Source organism: Silurus meridionalis, chromosome 24 (genome assembly GCF_014805685.1).
Source record: "Silurus meridionalis isolate SWU-2019-XX chromosome 24, ASM1480568v1, whole genome shotgun sequence".
NCBI lineage: Eukaryota > Metazoa > Chordata > Actinopteri > Siluriformes > Siluridae > Silurus > Silurus meridionalis.
In genome coordinates this window covers 16,134,035-16,151,513 of record NC_060907.1, presented here as the reverse complement: position 1 = coordinate 16,151,513, position 17,479 = coordinate 16,134,035, and the positions used below count along the sequence as shown (strand labels likewise).

The window sequence follows — 17,479 nt, the reverse complement described above, 5'->3', positions numbered from 1 at the left end:
TTCTCAAATGAACTGTCATATTAGAAGTGTTTCCATTAGCATATTGAATGCATTTTGCACAATGCTTGCACACAGTCACAGTTCTATCTACTGTTTTATTTCCCTTGTCATCGAAAGTAACATGAAATCCAAAATGTTCCCACACACCGGATTTGAACGACGCGGGCGCATCCGCCAACTCTGTGCAGCCTTCATTATCTGCTCCACTTGCCATTTCTGCAGCACTCCTTACTTAAATTTTACTGCCTATATGTATGTTCACGTGAAACTGTCTGAGGCGAAACTGAGCACGGGGCTACATTGCGCATGCGTCGAACCGTGCGACGCACACACAAACCGAACCGAGACAAGCGAACCAAACGGTTCGGGTGTTTTTCCATGTACCGTGCCACCCCTATAATGTATTTACCAGTACATTAAACATGACAGTGTTTAGTTTAATATTTTAAGCTTAAATATATTTTTAAAAAGTTATGTTTTGTTTTCTGTTGCCCTAACAACACCATTCAAAATATTTAGACTGCAACGCTAGTAATGTTATTTTTGTACTGTGCAACATTTATTTTATGTTTGTATATAAATCCAGTATTCTAACTTCTAAATCTAATCTAAATCTGTCGGCAATACTACTTTTTAAATAGAAATCAACACTTCTCACTGATGAAATATGTTTATTTTACACAATGTAATGCCCATTGAGCTGTATGGATGAAATGAAATGGTTGGAACATTGTGTGGGCAGCAGGTGATGGTTGGTATGACGGGGTGCTTTAATAATAGGTCTCCTTTTCCACCCAGCCTAAGAAAAGAAACAAAAAGAAATACATTTGAATATGCATAACATATATAACATTCCATCCAGAATGATGGATTATTCATATTACAACATGAAACGTTGCTCTTATATATGAACCCAGCACAGTGTTGTGATTTGGATACACATCTACAACACCTGCCAGTTGATCATGTTAAATCAAGAATTACCGTAATTTCTGGACTATAAAGCGCACCCTTATATAAGCCTTATATAAACTGAATTTTACAAATATTTTTATTTTTAACATAAATAAGCCGCACCTGTGAATAAGCCGCAGGTCTACACTGAAACTAATTAACTTTACACAGGCTTTAACGAAAGACAGTGTCTGTTACACGGTGTAACGGGTGAAATATGTTGTGGCTCCTTTAAGAGCAGAGCGGCATTTTGGGAATAGCACGTCACTGCATTCTTCCGGTATTACTGCGTGTGTGTGTGTGTGTGTGGAGACTGAGGATTATGTGCTCATTATTTTCTGATGCTCATTTCTAACTTTCTTTGACTAACCCGTAACGCTGTTGCCAAGAAAATAAAAAAGGATGAGTTTTGGAAACCTGTCTGTGCTTATATGATTGTATTTGCAACTGGAGTTAGCGAGCGCTCCCTTCACTCAGACTCAACACGTTACAACGGCTTGTATCTAAACAGTAGCCGACCAAGAAAGTCATTGTTCACTGTCTTCCTCCTTCCTTTCACAACTATTTATCTCGGGAGTTTATCTTTTGGCATCGTCGTGTGTTTAAAAATCACCCGATGAAAGTTTTCTCCTGATGCCGTGCAGCTCAGAACACAGGTGAGGTGCGTTTTTTCATTTCCATTCGGAAATTTCATTGGTCTAATGTTATGTGCTCAGTTTTTTGGCTTGAAGTTTGTGAAACCGGGAAAAACCCAGGAAAATTTCATAAATAAGCTGCTTCATTGTTTAAGCCGCGGGGTTCGAAACGTGTGAAAAAATAGCGGCTTATAGTCCGAAAAATACGGTAAGATTTGTCCATTATACAATGCAACATACCGCCTGGATTTCGCCTTAGAAGGTATCTTCTTGCTTCATCATAGAAGAAAATGAGGAGTGAATATGGTATAGCACATAACAGCCACCATGGTCTGTGAAGGTAAACACAGAGAATCAAACTGCAGTTTTACACAGATCCTTTTTTCAGATTTTAAGGAGTTCTTTTTCATTTGGAGGCAAGAATGTTAGAGAGGACTTACTTCAGTGGATACATTCTAAGAGCAACATCCATTCCTGGACAGTAGGATAAGAAGGCCGCCAGTGCTGTCTCTTCAAAAATACCAAAGATGAGGACTTTGTTTTTCCTTGGGGAAGAAACATACACATTATTCCTGACTGCATGTCATAGGATTTTGTTATCTAAAAGTGAGTCATTTATTTACATACTTCATGCCCTGCTGCACAATGGAATTAACCCTGGTCTTACAAATGACCAAGTCTGCCACCTGCACGACAACTATACTGACAAAGAATGCAGTGTGGCATGTGTACTCCAGAATTTTTCTGCTCTCGTATGTCTGGAAAAATAGACATAAAGTGAGTTAGAAACACCTAATATGTTTATTGATTTTGTTGTTATTCATTTATATCTTTATAATATATACCCATTGCTGGCCATAGCAATCCACCAGGTCATTATAATCTTTATTGTCCCAGTCTATACGCAGTCCTATCAGAGACAGAGGCATGAATCCATTCTCAGCAAAGACAACAAAGTAGGTAAAGAACCCTGCTGCTGCCTGCATCATACCTAGTAAACAAGAGAAATGATAACCGAGTTACTACTTTTTTTTTTCAAAAGAAATACAATACAAATAAATGTTTCTAAAGACTGTGTTTTGTGTAATAAGCACATTCTTACCAATCTGGCCATAAGCCATACTGATGAGCCTTTCATTCACCAATTTGTCTGTTTTGGCATTTCTGGGTTGTCTCTTCATGATATCACTCTCAGCAGCCTCATAAGCCAAAGAAATAGCAGGCACCTGTAAAAGTTTACCCCACAGTTACATATGATGTCATTTAAAATGACAACATTATGGTTTACAAATGATGAATTACCATATCGGTTCCAAGATCAATACACAAAATAGTGACTGTGCCCAGAGCCAGAGGAATGCCAGCAATGACGAAGAAGAGGAAGGGTGACATCTCAGGGATTTTACTTGTCAACGTGTATGCAATAGATTTCTTCAAGTTGTCAAAGATCAGTCGGCCTGGAAAGTGAATTATACTGGAATTAGAAGAACTGAAATATTCAGACAATAATGAAATTAAATTTAAGTGCCACCATGTACCTTCTTCTACGCCAGTAACAATAGAAGCAAAGTTGTCATCCAGGAGAATCATATCAGCAGCCTGTTTGGAGACATCAGATCCAGCAATACCCATCGCTACACCAATATCAGCCTTCTTCAGAGCAGGAGAATCATTAACACCATCACCAGTCACAGCTACAATCGCACCCTTTGAAAAGTAAGAGAAAATACCTATAAAACTATGCAAGTAAACAAACATTTTATAACAGCCTATAAATTATAAAACTATAAAACTATTGCCAGAAAATTTGTTATGGTACCTGCCGCTGAAAGCCTTCTACAATAATCAGTTTTTGCTGGGGAGATGTTCTGGCAAACACAATCTCAGTGTGGTTTTTAAGGATGTCATCCAACTGCTCTGGTGTCATGTCCTTCAACTCGCCACCATGAACAACACAGGCCTTTGCCTCTCTAAATATAAGGTTATTTAGCTGTTAAAGTAATACTACTAATAATAATATAACATATATACTGTGTGTATATATATATATATATATATATATATATATATATATATATATATATATACAGTACAGACCAAAAGTTTGGACACACCTTCTCATTCAAAGAGTTTTCTTTATTTTCATGACTATGAAAATTGTAGAGTCACACTGAAGGCATCAAGGGCTATTTGACCAAGAAGGAGAGTGATGGGGTGCTGCGCCAGATGACCTGGCCTCCACAGTCACCGGACCTGAACCCAATCGAGATGGTTTAGGGGTGAGCTGGACCGCAGAGTAAAGGCAAAAGGGATAACAAGTGCAAAGCATCTCTTGGGGAACTCCTTCAAGACTGTTGGAAGACCATTTCAGGTGACTACCTCTTGAAGCTCATCAAGAGAATGCCAAGAGTGTGCAAAGCAGTAATCAAAGCAAAAGGTGGCTACTTTGAAGAACCTAGAATATGACATTTTTCAGTTGTTTCACACTTTTTTGTTATGTATATAATTCCATATATAATTCCACGTGTTAATTCATAGTTTTGATGCCTTCAGTGTGAATCTACAATTTTCATAGTCATGAAAATAAAGAAAACTCTTTGAATGAGAAGGTGTGTCCAAACTTTTGGTCTGTACTGTACTATATATATATATATATATATATATATATATATATATATATATATATATATATATATATATATATATATATATATATTATTCTATAAAATGATATATATAAAACGTTCTGCTTTACCTTCGGTTGACTTCTTCAATGGAAATGTTCAGACGAGCAGCGATGTCTTCCACAGTTTCACTGCCTTCAGATATGATACCCACACCCTTAGCAATGGCTTTAGCTGTAATTGGATGATCTCCTGTAACCATGATAACCTGGACATATGGGTAAATATTTAAAATATCTGCCAATGATCATCTAATCACATTTTTAAGGATCAAGAAGCTTAACTTGAACTAAATAACTTACCTTGATTCCAGCACTCCTGCACTTAGCTACAGCATCAGGTACAGCAGCACGAGGAGGATCAATCATGGACATGAGACCAAGAAAGCACAGGTTCTCAGTGGGAAAATTTACTGTTTCTGTGTCAAATGAAAAGCCTACGGGGAACTGATCATCAGGAAGATTGAAATGGCAGAATCCTGTAAAATTGAAAAAAGGGTAAATTCTTCATGAACTGAATTAGTAAAATAAAAAAATTATCTTTTTAATCTTAATTATATTTATAGAATCCAGGGGCCCGTTCTTCAAACAATGCTGACTACATCCAACCTGATGGCCTGCACCCAACAGAATTGGAGCAGCAGTCTTATCAGACAACAGCTCTAGCATGCTGCACACCATCTAATTGGTAAGACATTATGCAATTCACAATTTTGATAGCTGTTGTACAACAAACCAAATAGCTGCAAGTACAAATATAGCTAATTTTATAGAAACCAATTCCAGCATAGTAAGTTCAAGAAAAAACACACTACAAGATCCAGAAATAATCTTATTTCTGGATATTTTATTATCTTTTATTAGGTTCTAAAGTTTAAATTTCTAAACAGTAGATCACAATAATCCCGATGCACTCTGTTTTACCGAGACCTGGATTAAACAAAATATTATATGGGTCTAAATGAGTCTACATCATCAGGATATGCTTATAAGCATGAGCCCCATCAGACAATTTGTGGGGGTGGTGTAGCAACTATTTTTAGCACCGTTCTTAATGTTAGGTGGAGATAAGGATTCAGGTTTAAATCATTTGAAGTGCTCGTTCTTAATGTTGTACTTTCAGACAAACCCCTACTAACTCTCGCGGTGGCCACCATGTACAGACCACCTGGGCCCTACGTTGATTTTCTTCAAGAGTTTGCATATTTTCGTTCGGACCACTTTTGATAAAATGCTGCTGGTAGGAGATTTTAATATTCATGTAGATGATGTGTATGGTTCCCTAGGACTCAGTAAATCACTTGTGGACTCACTAAACTTCTTTGGGGTTAAACTAAACATCACTAGGCCGACTCATCGTTTAAATCAAACACTAGACTTAATAATATCCCATAGCACAGACATTATTGATTTAGATATTCTACTGCAGAGTGATGACATCACAGACCATTACCTCATACTGTACACACTACTGTACACAGTACAGTATAAGGTACACACTACCTCATACTGTACACACTACCGGTAGCGCAGATTAGCCGTGTCTCACCACGTTATTGACTTGGGAGGACTATTGCTCTGACCACTAAGGACAGATTTATAGGTAACCTGCCTGATCTATCTCAACATCTTACTTACCCCTAAATGCTAATAATCTTGATGAAATGGCTAACAATATAGACACTATCCTTACCCGCACATTAGACACTGTTGCCCCCATCCGATTAAAAAAGGTTAAAGAAAAAACACCTGCACAGTGGTATAATAGTCATACACATGCGCTCAAAAGAGCAGCCTGTAATCTAAAGAAACTAAATTAGAGATTTTAAGCAATTATACGCAATTGTATTCTCAGCTACAGACAGGCGCTAAACACTGCAAGGGCCGAGCACCTGAGCAAAATCACAGAAAACAACCAAAACAATCCCAGGTTAATTTTTAGCACAGTGGCTAAATTTACTACCAATCAGATATCTGAAAAGAGTATTCCATTACAGTTTAGTAGTAAGTAATTTATGAATTTCTTCACTGAAAAAAAATGTAAAGTATTAGAAACAATCGTGGCGGTCCAAAAAATATTACAGACCCATTTCAAACCTTCTGTTTATATCTAAGATTTTAGAAAAGATTGTGTCTCTCCAGTTATGTTCCTTCTTACAAGGGAACAATATCTTTGAAGCATTTTAGTCAGGTTTCAGGCCACATCATAGCACAGAAACTGCACTAGTTAAAATCACCAATGAGCTGTTTTTAGCTTCAGACCAAGGCTAGATCTCTTTGTTAGTTTTACTAGATCTTAGTGCTGCATTCGACACTGTAGATCATGATCTTCACCTGGATCATGCACAGAATTACATCGGCATTCAGGGACAGCCATTAAGTTGGTTCAAATTCACCTGTTTTGAATCGACTACAAACTATTGCTACTAACAAAGCCCTAAATGGTTTGGCACCAATGTATCTATCCAGTCCTCTAACACACTACAATCCATCACGCTCTTTGAGATCTCAAAACTCTGGACTTGTAGTAGTTCCTAGAATAGCAAAGTTCATTTTCATAGCATTTTCATATTTAGCTCCTTAACTTTGGAATGACTGTTCTGCCAGGGTTCGGGACTCAGACTTACTCTCCCAGTTTAAGTGCAGATTAAAGACGTGTCTTTTTAGTGAAATCGACACATATCACATATCATATCACATCAATACACAGCTTCCACCCTCCCGGGACCCCATGCAGTTTGCGTATCGTCCAAACCGTTCCACGGACGATGCCATCTCCAAAACCCTCCACCTGGCCCTCACCCACCTGGATAACAAGGACTCGTATGTACGAATGCTGTTCATTGATTTCAGCTCAGCATTCAACACAATCATTCCTCAGCACCTGATGGAGAAGTTGAACCTTCTGGGCCTGAACACCTCTCTCTGCAACTGGATCCTGGATTTCCTGACTGGGAGACCTCAGGCAGTCCGGATCGGGAACAGCATCTCCAGCACCACCACACTGAGCACTGGAGCCCCTTAGGGCTGTGTGCTCAGTCCACTGCTGTTCACTCTGCTGACTCACATCTGTGCACCAACGCACAGCTCGAATCATATCATCAAGTTTGCTGATGACACGACCGTGGTGGGTCTAATCAGCAAGAACGATGAGTCAGCATATAGAGAAGAGGTGCAACGGTTAACTGCCTGGTGTGGAGCAAACAACCTGTCTCTGAACGTGGACAAAACGAAAGAGATGGTTGTGGACTTCAGGCGAGCACAGAGCGACCAATCTCCACTGATTATCGATGGATCCTCTGTGGAGATCGTCAAGAGCACCAAATTCCTTGGTGTTCATCTGGCGGACAACCTCACCTGGTCACTTAACACCAGCTCCATCACCAAGAAAGCCCAGCAGCGTCTCTACTTCCTGAGAAGGCTGAGGAAAGCCCATCTCCTCCCCATCCTGTCCATGTTCTACAGAGGGACCATTGAGAGCATCCTGAGCAGCTGCATCACTGCCTGGTTTGGGAATTGCACCGTCTCGGATCGCAAGACCCTACAGAGGATAGTGAGGACAGCTGAGAAGATCATCGAGTCTCTCTCCCTCTATCATGGACATTTACACCACACGCTGCATCCGCAAAGCACACAGCATTGTGGACGATCACACACACCCCTCACACACATACTTCACCCTCCTACCATCAGGAAAACGGTTCCGAAGCATTCGGGCCATCACAACAAGACTGTGTAACAGTTTCTTTCCACAAGCCATCAGGCTTCTCAACACAAAGAACTGAACAGAACTCACACACACTCACTTACACACACACACACACACACACACACACACACACACACACACACACACACACACTCACTGTGTGTTACTGTTACTGAACTGTACAACCTGGACTAAACACAATCATCACTCATCTCGATCCACTCCACCACCATTTATCTATTTATTATTATTTATACTCGCACCTTATATTCAGTATAATGTTTACATGCTGTTTTTGCACCTTTTGTACTACAGTATAATGTTTACATGCTGTCTTTGCACCTCCTTGCTGCTGTTTTTTTTTGCACTACATTGCTCTGTTCTGTTTGTACTTTCTCCTGGGTATAGTTTTTACATTTCTCCTCACACAGTACTGTATATTTAAGTATACAGTAGGTTTACTAGTCGGCGCTATACTTGGTTTTTGTCTTGTGTTGTCTGTCTGCACTCTGTCTGTCTGTATTGTTTTTTTGTTTGCACTGTTTGCACCAGGCTGCACTCGATGCACTTTATGTTGTTTTGTTGTTTAGTGTAGCACCAGGGTTTCGGAGGAACGTTGTTTCGTTTTTACTGTGTACTGTGTACCACTGTGTATAGTAAAAATGACAATAAAAGCCACTTGATTTGACTTGACTTGATCATAACCTTGTGCTCCAGTACATCTGATAAAATGCACATTATCAACTTGCTTGTTAATATTATGAACAGCAGCTATGCTAATTCCTCTCCACTGCTTCTCTTTTTCTACCTATCCTAAAGCATTCTGAGGTTGCGCCGGCTCCGGTTGTGTCCCACCTCAAGAAGATAATGGAAGAGAATAGTTGACACCCTGAACTATCTAGAGATGTACCAACCCCATTTGAATCCCACTTCATGTAGAGTTTTGACATTGGACTTTTAATGGCTCTGGCATGGAGGAGTTGGTGTTGGATCTATAATGAACAGTCACTTATACAGTACAGCAGTGGCAGGTGGTCAGGGCGAGCAAAGCGTTCTCTGCTATTTTTTTCTCTGCTGTTTGTTTCATTAAATTGTATCAATATATTCCCAACAGTTTATTCTCTTCATTTCGTAGCTTTTCTCTTGGCTGCACTGCTTCCAGCATGTGTATGTGGATGTTAGATTTGTTAGATTTGTTCAATCAGATTTCAGCCTCTATGTGCTGCTTTGTCAATCTAATCTGCCCAGGGCCTGCAAAGTCTTTTTTTTTTTTACCATTGTCTCATTAAGAAATAGCTCTGTTTCTTTAACCAATCAGATTCCATATCCGCCTCACAGGGCCAGAATAGCCAGAATAGCGTCAACATTTTTGCGTCCTCTGGTTGGTCAGAGGGAAACTGTTACAGCCAAGTTAGACTGGCAAAACACGTGTGTAGTGCTGCACAAATTAATACATCTGAGTTAGACTTTTTTAGGCTTGTCCCAGCCCAGGAAATGGTTTGTTCTCCACTTCCAGACCAGTGAATATGAGTGTTTCTTGCTTTAGTAAAATGGTTTTCACCCTCCATAAGTGAAATGCCTCTCTCTCTATATAATGCTACATGTTGTTATATTGCGTGTTTGTATAGTATTGATGGTTTCTATAATTGTGACCTGATAGTGGTGGTATTAAGAGGTGGATAAAGTCAGGGAAAGTCCCCACTGAAGGCCGAGGTACCAAATGCACGGCCATGTACTGCAATACAGCTAACTGAGTAATCAGTGTACAAAGAACAGATACCAGGAATCTCTTTAGCAGTAATTCATTTGTTTTGGTGGGTCTGTCATACAGGGTCATGTATTAATAAATGCGCTAATACAACATACCTAGAACTCTTTCTCCAAGACCTCCTAGCTTCATATATGCATTCTGGAATTCATCCTTCATTTCATCATCAAGTGGTTGCTCTTTTCCTTCAATTATAATAGTTGAGCAACGGTCTAGAATCCTTTCAGGTGCGCCTTTCATTAAAAGCAGGTGCTTGGTTTCTGAGGCGTTTGGGTTCTTGTGGATTGAAAGCTAACAAAACACAAGTTGTCTGCTGTTAATACTATGGACAAACCATACTCAAACAAACCAGCTTGCAAAAAAACCCTCACCTGGTATTTGTTGGTGGAGTTGAAAGGTATCTCAGCCACTTTGGGGTATTTAGCTCTTATATCATTCACTGAACCACAGCAGAGCTCAATACACTTCAGCAGGGCAGATTCTGATGCGTCTCCTGCAGTATTTCTCTGTAATGGTTCACAATAGCATACAGTTAAAATTAATGAAAGTAATTTGAATACACCATCCCTTAGGAATTTAACTCAGTCATGCTCTTTGAACTGATGGCCATGAAAACCAATGGTTACTAGCTCCAGTGGGCCAAAAGAAAGCTCTGCTTAGTTATGAAAAATGCATAATTCAATGTATGTTATTTTTTTTCTGTAAGAGGAACTATTGACAAAGATCCCAAGTTTTGGAATTATTTTCCTCAGCGCCTCTGTGAGCTTCATCTCTGTTACTTTTAAAACACAAACTCTGTTTTCTTATCAGTTTCTCATCATTAACTAAGCAGTTTCACTTTTCCTATAAATTTCCTTATACCATGTATTGCTACTCTTAAGTTTTAGAAGGTTACAATATTATTTTAAGTTATTATGGGATTTATTGCTGTGCTCTAAATATTAGTTCACCTTTGATTACTGCAGCCACTGCAAACAAATGTTTTTTAATGCTGCTTTAATAAAAAATGTAAACAATTATAATTTCCACCTTAAGGATAGGAACATTTGCTTGATCGCCCAGGAAGACTGCACGGTTGCACAGGCCGGCTACACGAGCAAGAGCAGACCATGTAGCAGAGCTTCTGTCAAAAGTGGCTCCACTTTGGTCCTCTGTGGTATCTGCTTCATGAATCTGATTATCAAACCACATATGCGCCACAGTCATACGGTTCTGTGTCAGAGTTCCTGTCTTGTCTGAGCAGATGGTGGAGGTGGAGCCAAGTGTCTCAACTGCTTCAAGATTTTTGACCAGGCAGTTCTTCTTTGCCATACGTTTGGCAGTTAAAGTCAGACACACCTGCGATGTGAAAGAATTAACTTATAGTGTGTTTTTTTTTTTATCACAGTATTAAATCACATTTATCTAATTTTTATTCTATCTCTTAAAATACATAATAGTTAAACTATAATTTAACATACATAATATTAAACTTACAGTTACTGTAGCAAGCAGACCCTCAGGCACATTGGCAACAATGATTCCAATAAGAAAGATGACAGCTTCCAACCAGCCATAGCCAAGAATGAGAGACAGGGTGCAAAATGTGACACCCAAAAACACAGCCACAGCAGTGATGATGTGAATAAAGTGCTCTATTTCAATGGCAATTGGGGTCTTTCCCACCTCAAGGCTTGAGGCCAGGCTAGCAATTCGACCCATCACAGTACGATCACCAGTGTTAATGACAATACCTGTGGCAGAACCTTAAGAGGAATTGCACATTAAGAGCAATATGTGATTAAAATTGGCTAATCAATTAAATTAATTTATTTATTAAAATAATTTGTAAATATAAGTAATGTGGAATGCATTTATTTTCAAGTTTAATATTTTACGCAATGCACATTGTCACACTACATCTTTAAAGACAACATGAAGAAGAATCCATGACAGGAAACATAGTTTTCTGCATATTCAGTGGCTTTAAATCATTAATTTTTGTAGTTCTTGCCATTTCAGAATCTGTGTTAATTATATTTTATTATATTAGTATATATAGTTTCAGTTATATTTGAAAAAAAAATCTGTTACCTTCAACACAGTTTGTTGAAAAGAATGCAATATTCCTTGTCTCCAGTGGATTATCATGGGAGAACTCAGGAGAACGAGGTTGGGGTTCAGATTCTCCAGTGAGAGATGAATTGTCAACCTACAAACATTACACAGTTCACTGTTTTTTTTGTTTTTTTCCACATATAAATACTTGAGAAATGCAATATGCAACTCTAATGAAAGAATGAAATGATACAAATTATATGAAAATTAAATACAATAATAATTTGAATCTTTCCTCAAGTATTTGCTGTGCTTTTTTCTTAGGATGTTGGGAGTCTTACCTTACATCCATGTGCAGAGATTATACGCAGATCAGCAGGGATTCGATCTCCACCCTTGATCTCAACCAGGTCACCAACAACTACATTCTCAGCTTTGATGTCCTTCTTTTCACCATCACGGATTACTAGAGCTTGCTGTGTATAAAATTAAATTATGTCAGACATTATTACATTTCCAATAATATTGCATATCACTATTTGAATACCTGTGGCACAAGATTCTTGAAGGAATCCATGATTCTTGAGCTTTTAGCCTCTTGGTAATATGAAAAACATCCAGTGATCAACACCACTGCAGCCAGAACAATACCCAAGTACAGCTGAAGGAAACAGCAGAAATTAGTACAATATTTACAGTACATGTTGTAACTACACCATACAAGCTTATATATTTGAAATAAAACAAAACATCTTACATTATCATTTGTTGGATCAGTCTCTGTAGACATCTGAACAGTAAAAGCCAAAAAACAAAGAAAAGCTCCAATCCACAACAATGTACAAAATCCACCAAAGAGCTGTCTGCAGAACTTAATCCATTCTGGGGTTGTAGGAGGAGGCGTCAGAGCATTGAGTCCATCACGTTCCAGGATCTCGTTTGCACGGGCACTGGACAAACCCTTACAATAATACAAGTTTTGTGTACAATTTATTTTTGCTGTGCTTATCTTTCTTAATAAAATATGTTTATTTGATATACTATAATGCTAATAATTTTTTTGCATACCCTATTGAGATCCGTGCCATATTTCTGGTGGAGTTCATCACAAGACAGCTTGTGATCATTCTATAAATGAGCAGTACACCGTAAATATAAAACTTATAAAACATCATACAAATCATGTAAAATATGTTAAAGGTAATATATGTCTTACCAAATCAAGTTCTTTCTTCAGATCCTCCTTGTTTTTTTCTTTACTGTCCTTTTCAGCAACCACCTTGTATTTATCATTTCCCCTCTGTATAAAAACAAACATCAAAGTCAGAGAAAAGTATATAACATTCTTTTAAAGATACTTAATATGTCTTTCTGTGGAAACTTAAATTTTATTAAGATATCATTAGTGGGTTATCATCAGGTATCATAAAGAGCTTGTGCTAACTTAAAGCACATTATGGATTCAAAAACTTATCCAACAAATATTTTCAAAATAACCCTTTAGGAGGCTATAAGAACTAAATACAAAACAAAACATTAAAATCAGTAACTCACTCCTAATCCCATTTTATTCTTTTTTATTAAGATGTAGCAGCTGTCCTCCTCCCTACAGTCCTCTAGTCTGTGCCCTACAGATGCATCAGAGGTCCTGCATCACCAAATCAGTTTCATAGATCTTTATACTCCTTCCTTTATCCTGTCTGGTGGGTGTGGTTTGCGTAAAACTGGATATAGGGGTAGGTAATTTGTCTACATGAAAACAAATCAAAACAAAAACAAAATTATTCCCTCAACATCTTAGATGTTTCTGGAAAATTATTAGTAATACACATTGTTTCTATACAGGTAGGTGACGCTCGAATTATTCCTAAACACGTTCTTCCTGTTACTGTAGTCTAAATGAATTTGTAAAACACAGGTATCCCTTAACTACGAGCAACAGCAGATATTTTTTTAAGTTTTAAATAAGAAAAGAGTTAATCTGTGTTTTTTTAAACAAAATTTATATTCAATTCAATGTAAATCCATTCAGTTCAGTTCAATTCAATATATTTAATTAAGAAATGTATCTCTATATGTTTATTCCTAATGAGCAAGCCAGAGAAGATCAACATTAGCCATACTAAAGCCAAGAATTTAAAATATATTTATGATATGATAATTATTAATGAATACAAATTAGAACAGACATAGAATTTTAATTTAAAAATAATTCCTTGAAATGTGTTTCTCCTTTCTGAAAGATACAGTGTTTGTGTTGTTCCAAGATTCAGATTTAAAATAGTTTGTACTATTTGAAAGTACAAATGAGTGTTTAAAATTTCCTAAGAGGCAACTAGACTTCTTCAAGTCTTGGCTGAGGTGCTTGGAATTCCCATGGTATCATCATTAAAGGCACCATCTCTAAACTTTTACTACAATTAGTAAATCAAACGATTCGGGGACCCTGGTGGTCTAGTGATTAGGATGCGGCACTCTCACAGCTGCGGCCCGGGTTCAATCCCCGGTCAGGGAACCAACCCCAGCCACTCTTAGTGCCGGTCCCAGGCCCGGATAAATGGGGAGGGTTGAGTTAGGAAGGGCATCCAGCGTAAAAACGTGCCAAATCAAACATGCGGATGATCCGCTGTGGCGACCCCTAATGGGAGAAGCCGAAAGAAAGTTTAGTAAATCAAATGATTCTAGAAGTCATTACATTAGTTTCTGAATTCTTTCATACTGTTTAGCGTGACAGTCACCTTGCGGTATGTAGACCCACTGGAATTCTGGATTTCTCTGATTGCCTTGCCAAATGAAATATATAGTAATGTGTGGAAATTTGACAGACAAATTGATTATCTTTAGCTGAGGTGCATTTAAAACCTTTACCTGAACAAGTGATCAGTGCATTTCATAACAAAGGGCACAGTTTCCTTTTGTGTTTTTAATGCTTTTTTCTATAGCTACAAATATATTTTATATAACATGTATACAATAATGACTTTCTGCTTAGGGACAAATTCTGTTAATAGTTTTTTTCAGGGATTACATTGTTATTTTGTCACATATCCCAACAGTGTTAGGAAGCTGGGGACAGAGAGCAGGGTCAGCAATGTTACATCCTGGAGCACAGAGGGTTTAGGGCTCCAAGAACAGCAGCTTGGCAATACCAGGGCTTGAACCTTCTGATCAATAACGCCTTAGTCTTAATCACTGAGTGTGTGTACTGTTACCTGCAGTGTATAAGTCTCCCATGCAGAATGTATCCTTTTGTGTGTCTGGTATAGTAATTCCAAGATTCCTAGAATTTCAAATTCTCTAGATATAATCTCAATATCTAAATCTTACAGATGAAGCATCTGTAGGATTTACTGGACAAACAAGTTAGATCTATGTAGGCACCGGCTCACATTTTGCAGGGCTTTAAGCATCTGCTGCTAATGTTTTTGGGCAGATATGGAGTTTATGCCTCAAAGGGTCAGAGCAGTTTTGGGGGTACACAGAGGACCTACACAATATTAGGCAAGTTTTCATGTTATGGCTGATTGGTGTATACTGTGTACCACATTACCACCACACAATGCTGTAGTTTGCAGATAAACTTCCCTCTGTATACCATACACATTAACAATGTGGGCAAAATATTTATCAGAATTTTCCAAGCATTTCAGCCAAAGAATTAGTTTTTCCATGATTCTGTTGACATAAGTACATTTTCACAGAACTTGAGACAGGAAGTCCCAGAACTCTATATTTTCTGTTAAACCACTGTGAAAACTGTAAATATTCCAGTCAATTTTAAAAGCTATATACTTCCACAAAACTGACTAAAGAAGCATAAAACATTTTTATAATAAGCTACTAAAATCTTCTTTGTTATGTTGGTTCACAGGAACACGATCCAAGATAAAAAAAAAAAAATTGTTTATGAAATACAGCTTATTTCATCCACACACACAAACACATATCTATCCATCTACACAAATATGCACACAATATTTGTTGTGTAAGGATAAAGGTGTTCATTCTAGTAAATTACTTCATTGTTATTAATTATTGAATAATCTATAATTTGGGAACCTGTTTGCACTTTGCAATTAACCTTGTAAGCAAAAAACTCCTATTAATTATAGTCTAGTCTGTGCTACTGGACATAAATGCACATGCATGACAAATGCCTAAGTCACTGACTCTGTTATATTTTGTATATGAGGCTGTGTTGTTTTGTATTGACTGTTTTTTTTTATCTCAGTTATGTCTTGCTAACAACATAATCAAATCCTTTAGCAAAGAGTAAACTTTCTTCACTGCACTGCTTTTTTGTTTTATGAGAGGCTGGCAAAATCACATGAAACATATTGTTTAGTCAAGAACATTAGACTTGGACTCAAACCTACACTCATAATCAAATGCACATGTTAGCTCTCTATCTAGTAAATGTTGGAATTCAAGTGCTCTAATTGTTCAAACTGCTGTATACTTGCCAAAGACCCAAACATTTCTTTCCACTTTTTTGTGATAGACTAAGTAAATAGTTAGAAAAGAAAGGAATTAACAATCTGCGATATTTAGCATTAGAGCTTTAACAGCAGAATGAATGGTGACACTAACAATAAGGCTCGTTACCTGGAATGCCATTTCTGTTCAGTTCATGTATGAGACAAGACCACTGAAAAATCCAAAATAATTGTGGTTTAAGAAGACGATCTTGAGACATGTTACCTTTGGGGGCACCTGCAGCACTAGCTTGGTGTATACTGCAAGCCAGGGCATCAGGCATAGCAAACATCATAGATAGTTTTTACATAATATGTAGGAGATAATGATATTGAGGTTATTAAAAGTAACCTTGTAGATTTGTGTAAATTAGCAAAGACCATGCCTGATGCTGTAATATTCTTGGACCTATCCAAATGTAGTGTGGCAATGTATCTTATAGCAGGTGATGGTCACTAAACTACTAGATATCCACGTGGGCTTTATAGATAGGAGCTATAATGAATTGACTAATGAATGGTCACACACATGAAAATGGGTTCCCTTTTAAGTCTTCTTCTTAAAGTTGCTCCACCCCCTTGCTGGACTGAGGATGTTGCTTTTCCACCTTGCTCAGCTGAGAACTTGGTTCCACCCCCTTGCTTTACTGAGTATCATCCTGCCCCCTTTCCTGGCTGAGGATGTCACATTTTTGTTCCTCTGCAGTGTTTGTTTTTTGTTTTTGTAAAAATAATTTTTGCATTTGCATCTGCCTCCTGCTCCTTGGAATTCAATTCAGTAGATAATCATTAAAGTTGAAGGTAATTGTGCCAAAAGAGCAGAAAGCAGACAACAGGCTAAACCAACCATCTGCTAGCTCACTTAGATGCCAGTATATGGAGACTGTTCCCCCAAACTAAACAAAATGTAGAAATACAGTCAAAAACTGACCGGAAATACAGTCATTTCTAGTAGTCTAATTTAAATAAAATTTGATCGTACATAATGCACAGCCAGAACTGTTAAATATTTCTTAATTTACACTCAGTGTGTTTATTGATAGATAAATTAATTCATAATATATTGATGTGAAATAAACTAAATTAACATTAAATAAAGGTAGTTTTTATTTATATAGATTAGTCATTTCCAACTGGCAGAGAAAGGGTGTTGCAGTTGTTTATTTTAATAATTTAGGCATCCCACAGAAACCTAGAAATAAATTGGTACATAAAATA

The 17,479-nt window shown here is 37.6% G+C and overlaps 1 protein-coding gene across 2 annotated transcripts in view; it reads right to left on the bottom strand.

Annotated features, from left to right (window-relative positions):
• Nucleotides 1-654: 654 nt before the first annotated feature.
• LOC124378176 (sodium/potassium-transporting ATPase subunit alpha-1-like) overlaps nt 655-17,479 on the bottom strand; it is a 33,148-nt gene continuing 16,323 nt past the window's right edge. The window contains exons 1-22 of one of the 2 annotated variants that reach the window (XM_046837717.1): nt 13,341-13,445; nt 13,003-13,086; nt 12,855-12,914; nt 12,544-12,747; nt 12,334-12,447; nt 12,128-12,262; nt 11,823-11,940; nt 11,226-11,494; nt 10,779-11,087; nt 10,121-10,255; nt 9,848-10,040; nt 4,576-4,751; nt 4,345-4,481; nt 3,409-3,559; nt 3,128-3,296; nt 2,892-3,046; nt 2,692-2,815; nt 2,435-2,580; nt 2,217-2,347; nt 2,030-2,134; nt 1,830-1,921; nt 655-799 (exon numbers count right to left, since the gene is read on the bottom strand). In XM_046837717.1, coding sequence (XP_046693673.1) covers nt 771-799; nt 1,830-1,921; nt 2,030-2,134; nt 2,217-2,347; nt 2,435-2,580; nt 2,692-2,815; nt 2,892-3,046; nt 3,128-3,296; nt 3,409-3,559; nt 4,345-4,481; nt 4,576-4,751; nt 9,848-10,040; nt 10,121-10,255; nt 10,779-11,087; nt 11,226-11,494; nt 11,823-11,940; nt 12,128-12,262; nt 12,334-12,447; nt 12,544-12,747; nt 12,855-12,914; nt 13,003-13,086; nt 13,341-13,352 — 3,048 coding nt within the window. In that variant the 5' untranslated portion in view covers nt 13,353-13,445 and the 3' untranslated portion in view covers nt 655-770. Of the gene's footprint in view, nt 800-1,829; nt 1,922-2,029; nt 2,135-2,216; nt 2,348-2,434; nt 2,581-2,691; nt 2,816-2,891; nt 3,047-3,127; nt 3,297-3,408; nt 3,560-4,344; nt 4,482-4,575; nt 4,752-9,847; nt 10,041-10,120; nt 10,256-10,778; nt 11,088-11,225; nt 11,495-11,822; nt 11,941-12,127; nt 12,263-12,333; nt 12,448-12,543; nt 12,748-12,854; nt 12,915-13,002; nt 13,087-13,340; nt 13,446-17,479 lie in introns of those variants that run through there. The other variant, XM_046837715.1, reaches the window with a different exon arrangement.